At 39.0% G+C, this 24,867-nt stretch overlaps 1 protein-coding gene across 1 annotated transcript in view; it reads left to right on the top strand.

The window, feature by feature from the left end:
- The window catches only part of zdhhc15b (zinc finger DHHC-type palmitoyltransferase 15b), a 60,912-nt gene that overhangs the window by 26,608 nt on the left and 9,437 nt on the right, over nt 1–24,867 (top strand). The window contains exons 2-9 of the mRNA XM_059976851.1: nt 643–669; nt 13,863–13,957; nt 15,606–15,726; nt 17,613–17,682; nt 19,742–19,774; nt 20,835–20,955; nt 21,654–21,786; nt 23,587–23,713. Of these exons, the coding sequence (XP_059832834.1) occupies nt 643–669; nt 13,863–13,957; nt 15,606–15,726; nt 17,613–17,682; nt 19,742–19,774; nt 20,835–20,955; nt 21,654–21,786; nt 23,587–23,713 (727 nt within the window). The remainder of the gene's footprint in view (nt 1–642; nt 670–13,862; nt 13,958–15,605; nt 15,727–17,612; nt 17,683–19,741; nt 19,775–20,834; nt 20,956–21,653; nt 21,787–23,586; nt 23,714–24,867) is intronic.

The following is a 24,867-nucleotide window of genomic DNA, read 5'->3' as shown; positions in this document are numbered from 1 at the left end:
GTCATTGCCACTGAGGCTGCTTCCTTTGCTAAATTAAGTCTCTCATCGGCTTCAGAGAACTGAGTAACATCAAATTTGCATTTGATATTTTGTAATTTTTGTAAACTATTAGTGATGCTATTTTGGGCTGAATTCTAGTAAAGATCAAATGACCTGGAGTTAATTAAGAAATTAGCTGTATGGTTTTTTTTTATCATGTCATGTACTAAAATAAATTACATAGATTTTTGTATCTTTTATGTTCATTTTACTGCTACTTATAAAAAAAACTGCATCTGCAGATTTTTTTGCCGCAAATTATTAGAATGTGTAATATATTACCTCCTGAAGTGGGGTTAATCATAACACTTAAGAAGAAATTGAAGATCTGCTTTAAGGGGCTTGGGGGAAGACGAATCGCAGGGTTATATACTGCAGACATACTTTGATAATGAATGTTCTTCGACTTTGACTTTATAGTGATAAAGTAAGCAGCTCATGCTACCACAGTAACTTTCATTGAATAGTTTTCAAAAGCAGCAAAAATCATTTTGAAGTTGCTACCTTACAAATCAAAGTATCTATTTATACTGTAAATGATAAATACTTCTGTGCATTTTGAATGTTTCCTTCTTTAAAATCTTGTTCATTCTTCTCTTACAGTTACTATCCGTAATGGTATGGAAAAAGGTAAGGCTTTGTTTTGGATCTTTCTGATCTTTTAACGAACTTGCTTTTCCACTGAACAGCTAATGTGTTTCACCATTTTCAATGGGTCAATATAATTTGCTTATGTTCATGAGCAAAGGTCAAGACCTTAAAACATTGTAAATACTTATCAGCCAGCTGGCTATAAATTACTGACATTTCAGGTTGTAAAGTTTAAACATTCAGTACAAATTTAGTATTTTACATAAAAGCCCAGAAGTGCAATATTTACTTGAGGGACTTGGAAACGATGAGAAAAAGTTTGTTTTGTTTTACCATGGAAAAACATGTAAGGCATGCACATCTCCACCTTTTAAGCAAGTCTTTGATTAGTTAATGCATTCTGTCTCGTTCCCCACAATTCCTTTAACTTCCCAATCCATCCCAGACTCCCGCCTCCCTTTCCAGGATATGCTAAGCAATTGCTTTGTCTGATAATTCACATTCATTGCACCATAATCATAGAAATTCAAACCACAGAAGGAGGCCTTTTGACTCTTTGTGTTGTACCCACTTCTTTATTGTTGATAAAATCGATATTCTGAATTTACCCTCCATACTTAATTTCCCCGAGGGAAAGATAAGATAAATACTTGGATTTTATCAAATAACTTGTAAGATTGCTCATCAGATTTGAAATAGTCACTCTGGGCTTCCTTTCAGTGCCGAAGCATTTCAATTTGCGACTTATTAAGTAAAATGGGATATTTTAATTATTTCATTTATGTAAATATTATTGCTATTGAATTTTTAAAGACAGGCATTTGTTAATTTTTAAAATTGAAATTATTTTTTCACATCCTTTTTGACAATTGCAGATTTCACCTGCATTTGTGATAAGCAAATCCATTTCAATATGCTCCAAAAATAAAAGCTGCAAGTTAGAAACCTCCAGACCAATTGATTTCTCTTTCAATCAACTAACATAATTCAATTTTGAGGAGCTCATCAAAGGAGGGATGTTATTTCAGGAGAGTTAACTATTTTTCATCTGAAGCACGCAGTTTCAGTCTTTCTAGTCCAATATACTGTCTGGACATTCTGAAGTTTGCTGGATTCCATTTTACAGTTGGTTTATCCCAGTGTTCAGAAGAAACATTTATTGCTTTTTCTTTTGACATTTCCATTTATTTTGGCTTTTGAATGGTAATGTCCATTAGTGGCAAATTAAAGGAATACATTTACCATGTTGAGACACAATCTCATTTCACGGAGAATTCTTGCAGATAATTGACCAAGCAATATCTAAAGCTATATTCAGATTTCAGTTCCAGAGATGAAAACAAAACTAAACACTTTGTCCCCAAAAGATCTGGTTATGATTAATAAGGAAGTTTTACATGGTCATAGGAACACACTGTGTCATGACAGAAAATGTAATAAATATTTAAAGATTATTTTTCCTTTTGGCTTTATTTTGTTGGAACATTGAAATAAAAACAAGATGCTAACATGCAGTGTTTCTCACATAAGGGGAAGAACTTGAGTAGAAAATAGGAATGAAGTTAGGAAGGTGACCAAAAGAGGTGTTAGTGAATCCAGTGGAGTGGTGACCAAAATCTACACTATTGACAGGGTGGAGACACCCTCCACTATTGATGGAGGAACTGGGTGAGTGTATTGCAAACTTGTGTTAGAAAGGTGCCTGATGCTTGCTGAGATGTAAAGATGCAACTGTTACAGAATTAGAATATACCAAGGCCAAAAAGATCTGGGATGGCAGAGTTGTCACATGGTGAGCTAGTAAGGGGAGTGGCCCTGTACTGTACTGTACTGAGTTTGGAAGAATAAAGGTTAATTTCATCGTAATGTTCAAAATTCTTAAAAGGGCATATGTTGATGTTTGCTTTATCTGAGACATCTAGAGCCTCTGTTCACAGTCTCAAAATAAGGAAGTGACTATTCAGGAAACAGGTGAGCAAAGCTGTCTTCTTGAGAATACACTCCCTTTGAGGGCAATGGAGGCACGGCTACTGAATATATTCAAGAAAGATTTTGATTGTTTTTCATATACAGGGTTAATGCAGGAAAGTGGCACTGAGGTAGAAAATCAGTTGTGATATCAGTAGAGTGGACATGGGAGGTTAAATAATGTACCTCTGCTTCTATTATTTTTATGGCCTTGTGTAATGTTTTGTCAGCTAAGAGAAATCATGTCTTGAAAGTGGTGGCACTGATAGAGAATGCTTCAGGTTATTGGAGTGATTGAAACACCACATGGCTCTTAGATGGACACAAAGAGGTTGATCACATTGGTGACCAAAATGGAAAGAAAATATGATTATTGGACTATAGTTTGGGGATTACATTCTGATCACATTTCTTTAGACACTTTACAAAACAGTGATTACTGTGCAACCAGTTAATTTGCAAATCAAAATATATATTTTGTGTTTATTGTGTAAGTGTTACATGTGTAACATGCAAGTGTTAGCAAAAGGAACATGTTTCTTTCTCAACAAAAGACCCAGCCATTTCCCTGCCACCACCTGACAGAACTGGTCCTCCTTCAGCTCCTTCCACTTTCTCCAAATTCAAGGGGCAGGTATGGGCACCTGCATTGGCCCCAGCTATGCCTGCCTTTTCATTGGGTGTGTGGAACAGTCCATGTTCCAAGCCTTCCCTGGTAATTCTCCCCAACTCTTTCTGCACTACATTGACAACTGCATCAGTGCTGCTTCATGCACCCGTGCTGAGCTGATCAATTTCATTAACGTTGCTTCCAATTCCACCCTTCTCTTAAATTCACTTGATCCACTTCAGACACTTCTTTTCTCAGTTCCCTTGTCTCTACCTCATCTGTTCCCAGGATGAGGCTTTGCTTTCTAGGACATCAGAGATGTTCTCTTTCTTCAAAGAACAGTATTCCTTTTCCTCACCCATTGATGCTATCCTCACCCACATCTCCTCCATTTCCCAGATATCTCTGCTCACACCTTTCCACCACTTCAACAGGGATAAAGTTCTTCTTGTCTTGATATCCTGATAGCATGAACATTGATTTCTTCTTCCAGTAATTTTTAGCTCTTTTTTCCCCCTCCCTCCTTCCCTCTTCTTCTATTCACCACTCTGGCCTCTAACCCCTTCTCCCCACCTGCCCATTGCCTCCTCCTGGTGCCTGTCCTTCTTCCCTTTCTCCATGGTCCACTCTCCTCACCCATCAGATACCACCTTTTTCAGCCATTTACCTTTTCCACCCACCTGGCTTCACCTATCAATTTCTAGATTGTTCTTCTTCACCTCCTCCTGCCTTCTTATTCTGGCATCTTTCCCCCTTCCTTTCCAGTTCTAATGAAGGGTCTCAGCCTGAAATATCAACTGCTCATTCATTTTCATAGTTGCAGTCTGACCTGCTAAATTCCCCTTCGTGTGTTGCTCTGGATTTCCAGACTACTTTGGTTCAGTACATTTCCACCTTTATTCTTCACACTTCATACACTCTCAATCTGTGACATCACTTTAAGATCCCTGTCCCTGATCGCCTCATTTTCACAATGAATATCCAGTCCCTATACACTTCTAACCCTATCAGGAAGGCCCTAGAGCTCTCTGCATTTTGTCTTGATAACAGACTATTTCCCTTCCATCACCACCCTTCTGTATTCTGGTGGAACTGGTTCTCACCATCAACAACTTCTCTTTCGTCTCCTCCCACTTTCTCAAAACCCAAGGTGTAGCTGTGGGCACCTGGATGAGTTACAGCTGCACCTGTCTTTTTTGTCAGCTACATGTCCATGTTTCAAGCCTTCACTGGTAATGTTCCCCAACTCTTTCCATGCTACCTCGAGGACTGCATTGGGGCTGCTTCCTGAACCCATGCTGAGCTCATCAATCTCATCAACTTTGCTCCAACTTCCACCCTGCCCTTAAATTTACTTGGTTCATCTCAACACCTCTCTCCCCTTTCTTGATCTTTTGTGTCTCCATCTCTGGAGACAAACTGTCTAGTGATATCTTTTTTAAACCTACGGACTCTGATCAATAAGCTTTAAGTCCTTGGCCTCAATACCTCCTTGTGCAATTGGATCCTCGATTCCCTCACTTACAGACCTCAGTCAGTTCGGATTGGCAACAATATCTGCCATCAGCACAGGTACGCCACAAGGCTGTGTGCTTAGCCCCCTGCTGTACTTGATTTACATTTACGACAGTGTGGCTAATCACAGCTCCAATGCCATTTTCAAGTTTGCTGATGATGCCACTGTCAAAGCCGAATTTAAGGTGGTGATGAATCAAGGAGATTGGCAAAGTCAGCAAGACTAAGGAGCTGATTATTGACTTCAAGAGGAGGAAACCAGAGGTCCATGAGCCAGTCCTCTTCAGGGGATCATAGGTGGAGCATGTCAGCAGCACTAAATTCCTCAGTGTTATCATTTCAGACGAACTGTCCTGGGCCCAGCATGTAAGTGCAATGACAAAGAAAGCACAGCAACACCTCTACTTCCTTAGGAGTTGGCGAAGATTTGGCATGATATCTAAAACTTCTAATGAACTTCTGTAGATGTGTGGTGGAGATGTATTGACTGGCTCCATCACAGCCTGGTATGGAAACACCAAAGCCCTTGAAAGGAAAATCCTACAAGAAGTAGTGGATACATCTCAGTCCATTGTGTGTAAAGCCCTCCTCACTATTGAGCAATCTACATGAAATGTTGTAGCAGGAAAGCAGCAACTCACTGCCCAGGTTGTGCCCTCTTCTTGCTACTGCCATCAGGGAAACCTCAGGACTTAACTTTGCCAGGTTCAGGAACAGTTATTGTCACTCAACCATCAAGCTCTTGAGCTGATGGAGTTAACTTCACTCAATATTACTTGCCCCATTACTGAGATGTTTTCACAACCTAAGGACTCACTTTCAGAGACTCCTTATCTCATATTTTTGATAATTATTGTTTATTATTACTCTTTACAGTTTGTCTTTTGCACACTGGTTGTCTGCCCTATTGGAGCAGACTTACATTGATTCTATTATAGTTATTGGATTTATTGAGAATGCTCGCAAGAAAATGAATCTTAGGGTTGTATATGGTGACGTATATGTACTATGATAATGCTTTAGAAACATAAAAAACCTACAGCATAATATAGGCTCTTCAGCCCACAAAGTTGTGCCGAACATGACCGTACCTTAGAAATTACTAGGCTTACCTACAGCCCTCTGTTTTACTAAGCTCCATGTATCTATCTAAAAGCCTCTTAAAAGACCCTATTGTATCCGCATCCACCACCATTGCCAGCAGCCCAATCCACGCATTTACCACTCTCTGAGTAAAAAAACTTATCCTTGACATCTCCTCTGTACCTACTCCCCAGCACCATAAACCTGTGTCCTCTTGTGGCAACCACTTAAGCCCTGGGAAAAAGCCTTTGACTATCCACGCGATCAATGCCTCTCATCATCTTATACACCTCTATCAGGTCACCTCTCTTCTTCTGTCACTCCAAGGAGAAAAGGCAGAGTTCATTCAACCTATTCTCATAACGCATGCTTCCCAATCCAGGCAACATCCTTGTAAATCTCCTCTGCACCCTTTCTATGGCTTCCACATCCTTCCTGTAGTGAGGCAACCAGAACTGAGCACAGTACTCCAAGTGGGGTCTGACCAGGGTCCTACAAAGCTGCAACATTACCTCTCGGCTCCTAAATTCAATTCCATGATTGATGAAGGCCAATACACTGTACACCTTCTTAACCAACTTGCGCAGCTGCTTTGAGTGTCCTATGGTCTCGGACCCCAAGATCCCTCTGATCCTCCACACTGCCAAGAGTCTTACTGTTAATGCTATATTCTGCCATCATATTTGACCTACCAAAATGAACCACTTCACACTTATCTGGGTTGAGCTCCATCTGCCACTTCTCAGCCCAGTTTTGCATCCTATCAATGTCCCGCTGTAACCTTTGACAGTCCTCCACACTATCCACAACACCTCCAACCTTTGCATCATCAGCAAACTTACTAACCCATCCCTCCACTTCCCCATCCAGGTCATTTATAAAAATCATAAAGAGTAACGATCCCAGAACAGATCCCTGAGGCACACAACTGGTGACCAACTTCCATGCAGAATATGACCCACCTACAACCACTCTTTGCCTTCTATGGGCAAGCCGGTTCTGGATCCACAAAGCAATGTCCCCTTGGATCCCTTGCCTCCTTACTTTCTCAATAAGCCTTGCATGGTGTACCTTATCAATGCCTTGCTGAAATCCATATACACTACATCTACTGCTCTTCCTTTATCAATGTGTTTAGTCACATCCTCAAAAAATTCAATCAGGCTTGTAAGGCACGACTTGCCCTTGACAAAGCCATGCTGACTTCTCCTAATCATTTTATACCTCTCCAAATGTTCATAAATCCTGCCTCTCAGGATCTTCTCCATCAACTTACCAACCATTAAAGTAAGACTCACTGGTCTATAATTTCCTGGGCTATCTCTGATCCCTTTCTTGAAAAAAGGAACAATATCCGCAACCCTCCAATCCTCTGGAATCTCTCCCATCTCCATTGATGATGCAAAGATCATCACCAGAGGCTCAGCAATCTCCTCCCTCACCTCCCACACTGGGGTACATGTCCTAGGGTACATCTCATCTGGTCCCGGCGACTTATCCAACTTGATGCTTTCCAAAAGCTCCAGCACATCCTCTTTCTTAATATCTATATGCTCAAGTTTTTTAGTCTGCTGCAAATCATCACTACAGTCACCAAGATCTTTTGCTATTCTCAGTTCTCAGTTCTCTATCTCCACTGCATCTGTTCTCAGGAGGAGGCTTTCCATTCCAGAATATCTGAGAAGTCCTGTTTCTTCAAAGAATGGTGTTTCCCTTCCTCTAACATCGATGCTGCCTTGCCCTCATCTCCTATATTTCCCGGACATCCACCCTCACTGCATCTTCCTACTGCCATATCAGGGATCGATACCTTGTCCTTTCCTACAACCCCATGAGCCTCCCAGTCCTGCACATCATTCTTCGTAACATCCATCATCATCAGCAGGATCCTTCCACTAAAAACTACCTGGTGCTCCCAGTGTGGCTTCCTCTACATTTTTGAGACCTGTTGTTGATCTGTGCATCACTTAGTTTAGCCCTTTCACACTGTCAGCCACAAAAGGTAGGTTTTCCTGGTGTCCACCCATTTCAATACTGCTTCCCATTCCCACATATTGACCCATGGCTGCCTCTATGCCTACAGTGGCGCCACTCTCAAGTTGGAGGAGCAATACCACACATTCCATCTGGGTAGTCTCCAAACATGAACAGCATGAACTTCTGGTAATTTCTCCCTCCTCCCCCTTCACTCTTTTCCGATTCCCCATTCCGGCTCTCCTTTTACCCCTTCTCATCACTGGCCCCTGCTGTCCTTCCTTCTTCCTTTTCTCCCATGTTCCACTCACCTCACTTATCAACTTCCTTTTCTTCAGTTCTTTAACTTTTCTACCTACCAACTACCAGCTTCTCACTACATACCCTTTCCCCTGTTTTCACCTATTGCCAGCTTCTACTCCCTCCTCTTCCCCTCCCCCCCCATTTCTTTATTGTGGCTTCTTCCCCATCTATCCTGTCTTGATGAAGGGTCTTGGCCTGAAACATCAACTGTTTATTCCGCTCCGTAGATGCTGCTTGAGTTCCTCCAGCATTTTGTGTGCTGCTCTGGATTTCCAACATCTGCAGAATCTCTTCTGTTAATAAAAACTAAATAACTCAAATACATCTTGTAATAATTATTTAATTAATGGTCAGAAGATTGTTGTGGTCCCACCATTAAAGGTAGAGAGATATAAATCATCCTTAGCCACAGGCGAGGTGTCAGAGGATTGGAGGATAGCTAATGTTGTTCTGTTGTTTAAGAAAGGTTCTAAGAGTAATCCAGAAAATTATAGAATCGAGAGCTTGACATAAGTAGTGGGAAAGTTATTGGAAGGTATTCTAAGAGACTGGATATATAAGTATTTGGATAGACTGTGACTGATTAGGCTAATCAACATGACTTTGTGTGTGATAAGTTGGGTCAAACCAACCTTATAGAGTTTTTGAGGAAGTTACCAAGAAAGTTGATGAAGGCAAGTTAGTGGATGTTGTCTACATGGTCTGTTGTCTACAAGGTCTTTGACAAGGACCCACTTGGAAGATTGATCAAGAAAGTTCAGTTGCTCGGTATTCAAGATAAAATAGTAAATTAGCTTCATAGAAGAAGCCAGAGAGTGGGTATAGATGGTTGCCTCTCTGACTGGAGGCCTGTGACTAGTGGAGTGCTGCAGGGATCGGTGCTGTATCCGTTGTTGTTTATCATCTATATCAGTGATCTGGATGATAACGTAGTAAACTGGATCAGTAAATTTGTGGATAAACACCAAAATTGATGGTGCAGTGGACAACGAGGAAGATTATCAAAGCTTGCAGTAAGATCTGGACCAGTTGAAAAAATGGGTTGATAAGTGGCAGATGGAATTTAATGCAAACAAACGTGAAATGTTGCACTTTGGGAGGAACAACCAGGGTAGGCCTTACACAGTGAACAGGGCACTGAGGAATGTGATAGAACAGAGGGATGTGGACACCATCCATAGATCCATAATTCCTTGAAAGTAATGTCACAGGTAGATAGCCACTCCTTGATTATTCCTTTTAATCTGTTCACTTTCTCTTAGGTTCCACTGTCATCTTACCCCTTCAGTATTATAACTTTAAAAATAATGTAATTGAATAAAAGTATAACTTCAGAGTGCAGGAGAATTGAAGCAGGAGTAGGCCAGGAGGCTTCTCAAATGTGGCTCAGCTTTCAATAAGTGTAAGGTGGGTGGGCCAGGCTGGAGAGGTCAGCTGGCCTACACCTGCTGAAAGGTGGCAAATCTGTGGAACTTATTGTCACAAATGGCTGTGGATGTCAAGTTATTGGATATATTTAAAGCAGAGTTTGATAGGTTCTTAATTAGAAAGGTGGCAAAGGTTATGGCAAGAATAGGGTTGAGGTAGGTAATACATCAAGCATGATGGAATGACAGAGACTCGATGGGCAGAATGGCCTAATACTGCTGTTGTGTCTTATGGTCTCAATGTAATCATGGCTGTTCTATGTTGATTTTGACTTGTCTTTTGTACCAGTTACCTTTAACACTCCATCTTTCAAATATTCATCTACTTCTACCTTAAATATATTTAATGATCTGCCCTCCAGCACCCTCACAGGCAGAGAATTCCAAAAATCTCAGCATCTATCCTATTAGCATTTTGTATGCTGAACATAGTCCCCTCAGTTCTTGTGAATTCCATGCAATACAGACCTAAGTAGTCCGGCCTCTCTCGCAAGGACAATCCTCTCATCCCCGGAATTAATCTGCTAAATCTCTTTTGACTATATCATTTTTTTAGATAAGGGAGCGAAAGCAGTGCACAATAGTTCAGGGGTAGCTTCATCAGCACTCTATACAACTATAACTAAACCACCCAATTTAAACTCCAGCCCATTGTAAGAAAGGCCAAAATGCAGTTTGCCCCTTGGTTGTACCTGCCTGCTAACTTTATGTGATTCATGCAGTAGAAAATAAAAACGCCTCTGAATTTAACTAATTTTGCAGACTCTCTCCATTTAGACAATAATCCAGCTTTTTAATTCCTCTTATCAAAGTGCATGACCTCATACTTCCCCATATTAAACTCCATTTGGTAGGTTTTTGTTCAGTCACTCAATCTATTAACATACCATGCAGAATCACTCTTACATCATCACAACATACCATTTATCTGATTCTAATATCATCTGTAAACTTTGAAATATTATATTTAATTTCCTCCATGTCATTAATGTAAGTTGTTAAACAATCAAGTACCAAGAACTGATACCCTGGGGTACACTACTAGTTACATCCCTCCCAGCTGTTTTTAAAATTATCTGATACCCTCCTGGAATTCAGTGAGTTTTGAAAATTTTCAACCAATGAGTCTGCTGTCTCTGTCACCATTTCCTTTAAAATTCTTGCGTGCAGAGCACTGGATCCCTTTCATTTGTGTAACCATTGGCCCCTTAGTTTCTCCAATATTATGATCCTTGTGATTGAGATTTTTACAATTCCTCCCTTTATTTGAAATTCTCCCATCTGCTGGGGATATTTGCAGAGCCCCCTGCTTTGAAGACTGATGCAAAAAAACCCCGATATAACATAATGCTATTTCTTTATTTCCTTGCATTAATTCACCAGCAGGGATAATTCTCCAGTGGTATCACACTTATTTCCCTTCTTTTGTAGGCATCCACAGAAACCATTTCTACTTTTTTTGATATTGCATGCAAGTTTTCTCTCAAAATCACTTTTCCACAAAATCATAAGAAAGTTTTCAGCTTCTGGAAATCAAAAGCAACATATACAAAATGCAGGATGAACTCAGCTTGTCAGGCAGCATCTATGGAAATAACTAGGTAGTTGAAGTTTTGGGCTGAGACTCTTCTTCAGAACTGAGAAGGAAGGGGAAAAGATGCCAGAATAAAAAGGGTGGGGGAAAGTGAAGGAGGCTAGCTGTAAAGAGTGGTGTTGGGGGGGGGGGGTGGGATTTGTCTTTTGAAGGAGAAATTGATTACCCAGATGGAATATAAAGTGTTGCTCCTCCACCCTAGGATCGTCTCATCTTGCCACAAATGGAGACCATGGACCAACATGTTGGAATAGGAATTAAAATGTTTGGCCACCAGGTAGTCCTGCTTGTGGTGGGTGGTGCAGAGGTGCTCAAAGCCGCAGTCCTCGAATTTACGGCGAGTCTCATCACTGTAGAGGAGGTCACATTGGGAGCACCAGACACAACAGACGACCCCAGCAGGTTCACGGGTGAAGTGTTGCCTCACCCGGAAGGACTGCCTTAGGCCCTGAATGGAGGTGAGAGGGAGAGGTGTAGCACTTAGGCCGCTTGCAGGGATAAGTGCTGGGAGGGAGGTTAGTGGGGAGGGACAAATGGCCAAGGGAATCGCTTAGAGAGTGATCCCTGCAGAAAGCAGGCAGTGGGAAGTAGAGATAGGATCCTTTGGAGATGCAGAAGTTGCAGAGCGTAATGTGTTGATGGAGTGGTAAGTAAGGACAAGAGAAATTCATTATTGAATTACAGTTAAGGCAGCATCATTAGTAGAGGGATGGAAACCCAGTTCTTTAAAGAATTGCTGTAAATTCTTGCGATGATAGTCATTGGAGAGGGTAGCATAATGTTTTACTGTTCCTTAGAAAATTATTTTTCATATTCCTTGAGATAAGGAATGGATCAAATGCTTCATTTTTTTCATATAAGCTTTTAGTGCCTGGGTTAAGCGCCGTCAGATCAGGAATAACATTGCTATCTGGAGAGGAAATATCTGCTCTCAAAAGTGTATCAGCTTCCAAATTGGCCACGTGTAGTGAGTTTATAATATCAATGTTTGATTTTCACTCCAAGTATATGTCAGTCTTTATAAGGAAATTAACATTAGATTATTAAAATGTGAGAGATTTTTTTGCCCAAGTACAAATGTTGCAAAATATTTTGGCTGTTTTATTTCACGACAATCCTTATACACCATAAATGTAAGGCTCCATTTGGCAATTGTCCTGAAATAGTGAGCAATGTGAAGAAACAAAATCTGTCATGGCTTTGTGTTGTTCCAACACTTGTGAAATTCTCATTGGCAAAAGATTGTCAGCAAACCTGGTTAGAAATGGATGTGCCAGCCTTGCTGGCCATACCCAGATGTCGATAATTTGAAAAAATTATCCCCATTAGTAAACTTCAAAATGTTGCATTTTATTTTAATTGCTTTGGAGCTTGCTAATAATATAATAAAGATTTGTAAATAGTTTTCTTTGGTTTGAAATCAAAAATATTAACAAGGACCTCGTACTGAATTTGTATGTATTGCATGTTTATCTTTTAGTAACAGAAATTATGTTGCTTGTTTCTTCACATCTAGAATAGTTTCAGTTAAGGAATATTAAATGATGACAAGAAATAATCCATATTAAGCAGTTTGTTTATTTGAAACTTTGGCAGTACAACAGTCTGGTAGTATTCTGTGTTTTGTTTCCTAGCTGTTGCTAATAAGTCTCAACTATTTGCTATTAGGGTTCTATATTTATAAGATTTCATAGTAATTTGTGGTTTTGCCACAAAAATTGCCCAAACAGTGCAAATTAATGATAATCTAACAATTTAAATAGGGAATCAATCAAGTTAGCTGCATGGGAGCTACTTTAAAACCAAGGTTGCTGGTAGGGCATAACCGAAGAACATAATGAAATAGAAAACAAAACATTCAACTTTTGAAACCATCCTATTTTGAATTATTTGGCTTCTGCTTTGAATTCAGCATTTGCCTCTAGCCATATCACATCGCTTACTGCTTAAAATGGAGGGCATGATGTGCTGGCAGAATTAGTAAATTTAAGTATCACTGAGACATAACCTAGGACAAAAATGACTCTCTTAGCTGAAAGTGTAGTCACTCTCTGATGAGACTTAATATAATTAAACAACTAAGGAAAAAGCATTTTCAATTTCAACTACTGTAATAAGTGAGTCATAGGGGCATATGGGGCAGATGGGTTCTTTGGCCCACCAAGTCTATGCTCCCCATCAACCACATGTTTACATTAATCCTTCATTAACTTTAATTTTATGCCCCCCACATTCTCATCATCTACCTGCAGAGACTACTATTCATCTTCATCAGAAAAATTGAGAATCTACAGTAGCCAATTAACTTGCCAATCTGCACACCTTTGGGATATAGGAGGGAATCAGAGCAGCCTGTATGTGGGGAGTGGAACCTATGCAGTTACGCAGAGAACATGCAAATTCCACATAGATATCACTCGAGGTCAAGCTTGAACTCAGGTCTGCAGCGATCCACAAACTGCGCCATTGTGCCATCTTAAAGTCTTCAACATCAGTCTTCACTGATCCATGTTTTTAGCCAGTGGTCTGTGTCTTTACCATCTAGCTGTTATCCGCTCATTTATAGGATTGTCATCAGCTTTATTGCATTGTCCTTGTCTGTTTGGAAGACAAAGCTGATTGTCTAAACCTTGCAAATATAAGCGTTTGTTAGTTATAGGTGCACTTGTTTTTTCTAAAATGCAAATGTTATTATTTATCTGTTTTAAAAATGAAACCATTTGGCTTTTATCTGATCCATTTTTTTGTTATATTACAGCTGCATATCTTGTGATATTTCATTTATTTTTTGTGCTGTTTGTGTGGACCTATTACAAAGCTATTTTTACAGAACCAGCACAGCCTTCTCGAAAGGTAATTCATTTTGACTTAAGAGAGCATTTATTGATCTTGTGTCATGTTTAACTTCATCATCATGGTTTATGTAAAGCTGATGGATCATACTTGCTCTACAGAACAAGTACCCCAAGAACTCTCAAACAGAGTAGAGAATTGTAAGATGTATTGTTACATTCCCTCGAGTATTGTTGGATGCTGATTCAGTACATCTGTTGAAGAAGCATCAAAGCCATTGAGAGAAAAAGCAAATTGAGCTCCTTCTGTGCAGTTTGTTTGGAGTAGCTTAGACAAGAATGTACTTATTTGGCAAAACCTGTTTGAGCTAGAAACTATAAATAAGTGAGAAATCGAACAAAATTGGTGGATGAATTTGTAAACAAAGACCTTTGAAAATAGGGGTTGATCTGTTAAAGCTGCTTGCAGCACAGTTAAATGATTTATAAAACCTAGTCGCTTGTTATCTATCTGCATAATGTTGTAGGGCTTTGTAGAACTTTGCAGGAGGTGTATAAGACTAACATTCTTGAATTTATTCTGTTTCACTTTCACCACCATTGAATTTTCTGTAACTTCTGTTTCTATCGGAGTTTCATTTCCCCTGCAGAATGATCCAAAATTCTTTATCTAACTGTGATGATGTTCAAATTTTGTTTCTATTATAAAGTATCATAGGAAATCAACAGCAAATTGTCACATGAGAAACAGAGAAAAACAACAGATCATTCTAATTAATGTTGAATGAAGGATTAATATTGGCAATGAAAGTATCTCTTCCATTCTTGTACAAAATAATCTCATTGGATTATTTGCATCCACCTTACTCAGTAGCAAACTCTCTGTTTAATAAGTCAAAGTCTGACCTTCTGCTTGTACATGTGCCTTTAGATCTAGGAAGGTAGCCAGTTTTTAGTAGAGCCTGGGTTCTGGAGTTCGTAAGTTAACTGTCAACATACCTGTTTAAAGGGAAAGCCTTCTAACAGTTAAAACTGCTTAGCACCTTAATACTTTCGGCTAGGTTTCGAATATAGTGTTCAAACCAGCTAATTGTTGAACAACACACAGTAATAAACTGCCATAACTCTAGTTTTTAAAATGGCAATAATTAATGCAAAAAAGCAATTGCTATATGAAAACCATATAACCATATAACAATTACAGCACAGAAACAGGCCATCTCGGCCCTTCTAGTCCATGCCAATGCTTACACTCACTTAGTCCCACTGGCCCGCACTCAGCCCATAACCCTGCATTCCTTTCCTATCCATATACCTATCCAATTTTTTTTTAATGACAATACCGAACCTGCCTCTACCACTTCTACTAGAAGCTCATTCCACACAGCTACCACTCTCTGAGTGAAGAAATTCCCCCTCGTGTTACCCTTAAACTTTTGCCCCCTAACTCTCAATTTTTTTTATTAGGTGTAATTTTTTTTATTAGGTACTAAAATTTAGTCCATCTTCTAATGAGTTTTGAGAGACCGGTCCTGATTGTAAACCCTGATAATATTATTGCCAGTATTTTCTTCTGACTTCCTGTCATATAATAATACGACATAACATTTATTCTTCTTGCTGTACCACAACATTAGCTCTTTTTTTAATGAGACATTCTTGCATACTCTTGTTAATGGAATTTTGTTCTACTTTCCATGTGCTTGTAGTTTCAACTGACCAGAGCTGACAGAGAGAGATATGAGCGAGAAGAAAATCCTGAGGTGCAAAAGCAAATTCTATTGGATGTGGCTAAAACATTACCAGTGTACACCAAGACTGTATCCGGAGGTATGAGAATCCATTCTCACACATCTGTAATGTCTCATATTTGAAAAACAAACATAAAGTAAGTACACTAAATAGTAGCAAAAGCTGACCCCTTTTGGGAAAATAATTAATTTGACTAATAGTGAGAAGAGGGAGGAAATAACTTGGTGCTAGACCATAAGACATAGGAGCAGAATTAGGCATTCAGTCCATTGAGTCTGCTGTGCCATTTCATCATGGCTGATCCCAGATCACAACAACCCCGTACACCCGCCTTCTTGCCATATCTTTTGACGCCCTAAGCGATCAGGAAACTATCAACTTTCACCATGGGTTTGGCCTCCATCGCACTCTGTGGCAGAGCATTCCACAGGTTCACCACCCTCTGACTAAAAAAAATTCAATTTACCTCTGTTCTAAAGGGTCGCCCATCAATTTTAAGGCTGTACCCTCTAGTTCTGGATGCCACCACCTCCTCTCCACATCCACATTATCTAGTCCTTTCAACATTTGGTAGGTTTCAATGAGATCCTTCCACATGCTTCTAAATTCCAGTGAGTAAAGGACCAAAGCTGCCAAATGCTCCTCATATGTTAACCACTTGATTCTGGAAATCATCCTCGTGAACATGCTCTGGACTCTCTCCAATGGCAACACATCCTTTCTGAGAGAGGAACTGTTGACAGTACTCCAAGTGTGGCCTGACCAATGTCTTATAAAGGCTTAACATTTTTTCGTTGCTTTTAATTTCTGCTCCTCTTGAAATAAATGCCAACATTGCATTTGCCACTTTTACAACAGACTCAATCTGTAGATTAGCCTTCTGGGAGTCTTGCAGGAAAACTTCAAAGTCCGTCTGCACCATATTGGAGTGCAGGTAATAGACAATAGGTGCAGGAGTAGACCATTTGGCCCTTCAAGCCAGCACCGCCATTCAATGTGACCATGGCTGATCATCCACAAACAGTACCCCGTTCCTGCCTTCTCCCTATATCCCTTGACTCTGCTATCTTTAAGAGCTTTACCTAACTCTTTCTTGAAAGCATCCAGAGAATTGGCCTCCACTGCCTTCTGAGGCAGAGCATTCCATAGATCCACAACTCTCTGAGTGAAAAAGTTTTTCCTGAATTCCATTCTAAATGGCTTACCCCTTATTCTTAAACTGTGGCCTCTGGTTCTGGATTTTCCCAACATCGGGAACATGTTTCCTGCCTCTAGCATGTCCAATCCCTTAATAATCTTATTTGTTTCAATCACATCCCCTCTCATCTAAATTCCAGTGTATACAAGCCCAGTCACTCCAATCTTTCAACATATGACAGTCCCGCCATTCCAGGAATCAACCTTGTGAACCTGTGCTGCACTCCCTCAATAGCAAGAATGTCCTTCCTCAAATTTGGAGACCAAAACTGAACACAGTACTCCAGGTGTGGTCTCACCAGGACCCTGTACAACTGCAGAAGGACCTCTTTGCTCCTATACTCAACTCCTCTATAGTATATACTATACTCAACTAATGTTACAATGTCATTACAATTCGAATGCATGCAGTCTCCAAGAAGGGATATTATTCTGCATATATATTGTTCACCCTTGTTCGTACACAGTGCAGCCACTCTGCTAAACAGTAATAGGTTTATCGTGGTGTATTTCAGCTGAAAATGACAGTATTGATTTTGTGTTACCAATTACTAGCTTGGTGGCCTTTTATGTTGTTAGATTCTGTAACACTGACCACCCTTTAGATCTGTTGAAATGTTTTATTTCTAAGTTTATAGACCTGTGTCCTGTTATGTACTAAAAGTTTAAAAGGAAGAGATTTTCCTTGAAACTTTTGGTTTAGAAATTTCTTCATCTAAGCATTAAAATTGCAGGAGAGTGATACTAATCCTTCTTCTTTTCATTAGCCATCCGATACTGTGACCGGTGCCAACTGATTAAGCCTGATCGTTGTCATCACTGCTCCATCTGTGACACGTATGCAGTTCAGATCTTTTAATTAAGGAAATCTAAAATGAAGCAACTAGATTGATTTAAATAAACAATGTTCTTGTACAAATGATCAGTTATGTAGATTGAATTCAATGAATTCTAATATATATCCTATTCTTGATTTGAATGCAGTGAAATTCTATTTTATTACTTGTATACAATGAACAGATTTCTCACCTGCAGAGTTTAAATATTCATGGTATCACTACGTACTTAGTAACATGGTTTCTCCCCTGCTGGAGAATGTAATGCTGATTATACCTTTGGTCTTTGATTTTCACATCAGAACTTCTGTATACCAACTGCAGCAGAGCTACATTTGTAAAGCTATATTTAATGAGTTGCTTGCCACTTAATACAGTTTGCTGAAGTAACTGGAATGCTGTCATTAGACAGTCTGCTATGTGAATCTGACAAAACTCATTCCTTTTATGCAATGAAGGGAAAGTGAGTTTAGTACAAGTGAATATGGCAATGATCTAATTCCAAAAACTGAGAATGCAAGCTTCAAGGGATCAAGAATGCATTCAGTCCTACCTTGAACAGATATCTAAGGACAGCAATTTAAAATGACTGTTTTTTTATTATTTGATGCATAAAATAGTGGAATAAGCAATAGTTAAAACAATGCATCAGTTCTCTTGTCACGCAAATGTTCATGTGCTTACTTTCAGAGCACTGTTGAACAGCTTAGAGTGTAAGAAGCAGGAGGAAGAATAGGTCACACAGTCCCTTGAGCCTACTCACCATTTGACAAGGTCACTGCTTACCTATCAAAATGCTACTTTTCTGCCTGATCCTCATGTACATGGAAGGTCAGTTAAAGATCATAGATCTGAAACGCTGGCACAAAGTGCACTGATTTATAGCCAACAGTTTCAGAAGAAATCACCAGCTGTCAGCTGTTCACTCTTTAGCAAATCAGATTTCCCAAGTGTATAATGAAAAGCAGAAGGTGAAGGTGCTGGGGTTTAGATACTGGCACGTTTTCTATTACACTCAACAGTGGAGCAGTGAGTTACCAAGAAATGTACTGGTTGCAATCTGCATCCTGTTTTCATCTTTACAGCACAGAGGCCTGTTGTGTTTACAGAGACTTCCATTTCAGTGTCTTTGGTAAAACATCAATGTTTTTTTTACTTTAATGTTTCTAATTATATGATTTTAATGTGCTGTTAATTATATTTTTTTACATTTAATTGCCAAAATAATGTTTTAATCTCTAATCCCCTTTTTGACTTGTCTTAAATGTTTCTGCAAGCCAGAAATATTTTTAAAAGCTTTAAAGTCTACTGATGACCACTAAGGCTGTCTGGGACTTGGAATATCCTACTTGACTTCTGCTTGTGGCACAGAATCTACTTCACATCAGCAGATACCTGTCAAGTACAGAAGTTCAGCCAGGAAAATTATTCATGGATACAATGGGCAATGGATCTAAATCTAGGCAATGGTCCAGAATAATCTGGCCTGCAATTTTTTTTTCTCTTTCCACAGATCAGTTTTGATCATTTTCTCTTCTAACCCATAACCTGCAATTTGAAGATGTCTAAATAATTAATATTCACATTATCTAGGCTGAAACATAGACTGAAATTTTTTAGCTGGTTGGACAGATTCCCAGATTAATCTTTGGCTAACTGCAGTCTATCTTGAGTAATTGTATTCTATATTTTCCGTTTCTCCCACATGTTTACACTCCAGTTCTGACCATTTAAACGTTATCATTTTAATTGCTTGGATAATTGCAGCAGTGATTTCAACTGCTTGTGAATCCTAACCCTAGGATTCCCAAACCAAATTTTTCCATATAGCTCTCCTATTTTTAGGAAACACCTTAAATTTTATCTCACTAACCAGCCTGTAGCTCCAATGCAGATTTGTCAAATTTAGTTCTTCTGTGAAGTGCCTTGAGTTTCAATAATGCTAAAGGCTTTGTGAATTGATGTTAAAGACCAGCCGAAATTCTCCTGGAAATACCTGAGGTTTACTTTTTAAGTGGTCATTATTTATTACTAATGGATTTTTTAAAATTTGTTTTTAGGTGTGTATTGAAAATGGATCATCACTGTCCTTGGTAGGTCAAATCTGATATTTAACCAAGCACTGGGCAACAAGTGTAATCAAGTCATAAAACTTTTTATAATCAAGTCATTAATTCACATATAATGTAATTTGTGGTTTCATTATAGAGTGGACAGAGTGTATGATTTCTAGTGTTGTGAATTCAGATAATGCCAGACGATTTCTTAATTGTCTGGTTTCTCATCTTTAACATTGAAAATCCTGTTGAAATAAACTTGTAGTTGGTTACTGTTCATTAGTCATTGTGAACTTTTCATCTGCAGAATTAAAATGAGTTTAAGATAAATTCATATCCATTCAGTATTTCAAAATTCCTTAATTTATAATTCGGTTCATTTTGTCCCATCAATTTATCTTTTATATAACTAGGCAAATTTGCAAAAAATTGAACGGGACAACAGTTTCAGTTAAGTAGATCTTCAGTTGCAGTTTACTTCCCTGAAAGTTTATCTGTTCAGTAATAACTTTCCTTAGCACTGAGGTTCCATGCTCCAATTTTTTTTTGGGGGGGGCAAAAAAGAACATCAATGGCTTTGGAAGTTTTTACATTTTTATCTTAGTACAAGAGCAAGAGCAACTGTAGAGTCCTGCATGATAGATTCAGTTAGACTTGCCTCCTACTTAGTAGATGACAGATTCATGTACCACTGAAGAAATTCAGCCCATAACCTTCAGGGCAGTAAGAACAAGTGCTGCACTGCAGCAGATGTGTGTTTCTTATAGGATGTTAAACAAGATCCATCTTCCCTCTCGATTAGGCATAAAAGATCTTATGAAACTAAGGTCCTAAAAAAAAACAAAGGAATTTGCCCTGGAGCCTTTTCATTATAAGTAACTCATCTAGGGTCACTGGCAAGACGTGTTATCTGATCATCATTTTACTGAAATTTGTGGAACTTTTCAGTGCATATTACTTGTTGTGTTTGCTACTGTACAGCTGTGATTTCAAAAATAATTTATTGGTTATGTTATGAGGTTGTGAAAATAGAATTTAAATCCCAGTTGTTATTTATTATATAAACAAAGGCTTTGTTCTAATAATTTCTCTCTAGGGTGAACAACTGTATTGGATTTTCAAACTACAAATTTTTTCTGCTCTTTCTTGGATATTCCATGCTGTATTCGTTGTTTGTTGCTGCAACAGTTCTGCAATATTTCATCATGTTTTGGACGGTAACTTCTAGTTTGCATGTATCCTCACTAACAATATGAAACACACACAAATGAAATCTAGATATGGACTCTTAGTTCAATAGTTACTTTACTTGGTTCGAGGTATACAAACAATATTTGATTGCTTGTTGAAAATCTCCACAACTATGTTTTAGTTAGCATGTATTTAGTCTTGGTTTATTTCCTTGTCATTTCTCGAAGGTATCACACCTAGTCAGCATGCATTTCTAATTAGTACTGAGTCTGGTGGAACTGGACTGTGGTGGCAGTTTTTCATCAGGGCCTAAAGTGAGTGCTAGCAAGCTATTGGGTATTAGATGGTATCACAGACGACCACTGTCCTATGTCAGTCTTTTTCCTCTTAAGATATTCACTTTCTAGTGATCAGGTGTGGAGTGTGGGCTAACTGTCCTCCCCATCACGTTTCCTATTCAGGAGCATAATGACTGACTGATAGTTGTAAATTAGTGACCATTTTAAGATCACTTAAATCACACGAACTTCAAATTAGAGTTTGGATCATATCAGCTCTAAAGTTTGTATATAAAATGATATCATGTATCTTTGTTATTGTCTACATGGCTCAGAACAATGGTCCTACAACAGCATAAATATGATTTTAAAATTAAGCTTTGAAAATCACAAGTTTGCTGTGTTCTTGCTCAGTGATAGTTCATTGGCTCTTATTTTCCTGACAGGGTGGTCTTCCCGATGGTCCTGCAAAATTTCATGTTCTCTTTCTTCTTTTCGTGGCTGTCATGTTCTTCCTGAGCCTCATGTTCCTCCTTAGCTACCATTGTTGGCTGGTCAGTTTAAACAGATCTACATTAGGTAAGACTTCAGCAACATATCACTTTATTATGGAATGGATGAGTAGATTGAAAATTCAGGTCTGGATGTTTGATGCTGTGGATTACTTAGGGGCATTGAATTAGAGGGCTGGGGGAGAAGGAGAGCTGTGGAGTTCTAACTCACAGCTTCTCTGTCCTGATAGGCTCAATGGTTATGCCAGTCATTCTTGGTGGTCTCCTCCAGTATTGCGTCCCCTCAAGATATCTGTACTCATATTCTGAAGTTTTGCACATCCAAATCATTGTGGCTATGCCTTAAGCTGATGAGTCCATACATTCCTTCTGTCCGCCCTCCATCTTTTCTCTCCTCGGAGACACTCTTACAGATCTACAGTTTTTATCAAGCTATAGCATCTGTTCTGATACTTATGGCATGTCACGATATTCTTTTAAAGGTGTTCGATAAATGCAGATGTTGCAGCTGTTGTGACAGTACTTGTATATGTCCTACCTGAAGATCGTTTTTATTGAACAAATATAACAGAAAGATTATCAGTTTGCTGTTTCTACTTCATTTTAATCCAACCTACTATACAAAAACAAGGAAATCTGCAGATGCTGGAAATTCTTTAGATGCTGCATGGCCTACTGCGTTCTACCAGCATTTTGCTTGTGTTACTATGCTAATACAGTATTTTAATGCAGATGCACTCAGCTCATTCTATTAAACCAAACGGTTATTCAAATACTTTCATAAGAAATAGTGTTGGTTAGGTCTTGATCCTTTTATAAGCTGGCTATATTGCTTATAACGTGCAATTTTTGAACTGTGTTTTGTCTTCTCTTTGCATAATATTATGAGTCAGCCTCCAGTAACACTTCTCCAAACTCAAGTTGAACTAGTCCTCAACAAAAAAAAATACTTACATATCAGAGAACTCGTGCCATTTAGCTAATCTTTACGAACAGTGACTTCCCAAAATGTTAGCATTTATTTGAATGAATTGGGTGCAGGAAAGGAGGAAGAAACATTGGGAGGAGCAGCCAACAGTGCAATCATTAAAAACCAAATGGTCAGTTTCATAACACTGAATATGGAATCTGGAAGCTTGAGATCCAGTCTGAGAAGTAAGGTGTGTGCAAGAAGCATAAAATAAACATTTTAGAAAGTTTGAGTTGAATGATAGTCCAACATGAAGAAAATAGTGTACAGAGAAAATTTATAAGGATGTTGTTGGGTCTGGAGGATCGAGATAAGGCAAGATTAAATAGGTCAGGAACATAGAAGATTGGGAGATTTGATAGAGGTATACAAAATTATGAGGGGTATAGACAGGGTAAATGCAAATAGGCTTTTCCCACTGAGGTTGTGTGGGACTACAACTAAGGTCATGGGTTAAGGGTGAAAGATGAAAAGTTTAAGGGGAATTTCTTCACTCAGGGGGACATGAGATTGTGGAACGAACTGCCAGCATAAGTGTTGCATGCAAGCTCAAACTCAGTGTTTAAGAGAAGTTTGAATAGGTACCTAGATGGTAGGGGTATGGAGGGCTATGGTTCCAATGCAGGTTGTTGGAAGTAGGCAGTTTAAATGGTTCGGTGCAGACTAGATGGGCCAATCAGTTTATTTCTGTGCTGTACTTTTCTATGACTCTAAAAATAGAGGCATAGAAAGTAACTAAATATTACACTTTAGCATGAACAGAGCATGCACTGAGCAATTTTCTAACTAGATTTCTGTAAATATCTAGCTGATCTTCCAAAGAAGTAATGATCAGATTGTTCTTGAATGTGAAACAATACTGTGGGTTTGTTAAAATGTTTATTTTTTTCTTTCCAGAGGCCTTCTCATCACCAATATTTCAGCATGGTCCAGATAAAAATGGTTACAACCTTGGCATGAGGAAAAATTTAGAGCATGTATTTGGACCAAAAAAAAAGTACTGGCTGCTACCTATTTTTACCAGGTACTCTACCCATTTGGACTATCAGTACTGATGTGCATTTGTAACTATGTATAAAATTTTAATCATAAACTTACTAAGCTCAGAAATTGGCCATTTGGCCCACTATGACCATGCTGACTATCAATTACTCAGTTCTGATGTGAGCAGTATATAAGGGTGTGTGCAAGAACAACTATAAGACCATAAGGTATAAGAGTAGAAGTGGGCCATTTGGCCCGTCGAGTCTGCTCCACTCTTCAGTCATGGGCTGATCCAATTCTTCCAGTCATCCCCACTGCCCTGCTTTCACTCATACCCTTTGATGCCCTGGCTAATCAAGAATCTATCTATCTCTGCCTTAAATACACCCAGTAACTTGGCCTCCACAGCCACTCATGGCAACAAATTCCACATATTTACCACCCTCTGACTAAAGTAATTTCTCCGCATCTCAGTTCTAAAGGACGTCCTTCAATCCTGAAGTTGTGTGCTCTTGTCCTAGACTCCCCTGCCATGGGAAATAACTTTGCCATATCTAATCTGTTCAGGCCTTTTAACATTCTGAGTGTTTCTATGGGATCCTCCCTCATTTTCCTGAACTCCAGGGAATACAGCCCAAGAGCTGCCAGATGTTCCTCAAATGGTAACTCTTTCATTCCTGGAATCATTCTTCTAAATCTTCTCTGATCCCCCTCCAATGTCTAAAATAAGAGCCCAAAACTGCACACAATACTCCCAAGTGTGGCCTCATGAGTGCCCCTTATAGAGCTTCAACATCACATCCTTGCTCTTATATTCTACACCTCTAGAAATGAATGCCAATATTGCACTCACCTTCTTCACAACTGACTCAACCTGGAGTTTAACCTTTAGATCCCAAGTCACTTTGCATTTCTGCATTTTGAATTCTCTCCCCATCTAAATAATAGACCGCCCGTTTACTTCATCCACCAAAGTGCATGACCATACACTTTCCAACATTGTATTTCACTAGTGAAGGTCCAGTCAATGTCTGAATTATTGCTGTTCTTGAAAATCAGAATCAGGTTTATTATCACCAGCATGTGTCATGAAATCTGTTAACTGAGCAGCAGCAGTTCAATGCAATACATAATATGGAAGAAAAAAATGAATAAATAAATTGCAGTATATGTATATTGAATAGATTTTAAGTT

This window comes from Hypanus sabinus, chromosome 8 (assembly GCF_030144855.1).
Source record: "Hypanus sabinus isolate sHypSab1 chromosome 8, sHypSab1.hap1, whole genome shotgun sequence".
In the NCBI taxonomy this organism is placed as follows: Eukaryota; Metazoa; Chordata; class Chondrichthyes; order Myliobatiformes; family Dasyatidae; genus Hypanus; species Hypanus sabinus.
The sequence above is the reverse complement of the archived record's forward strand: the minus strand, read 5'-3'. Positions and strand labels throughout refer to the sequence as shown.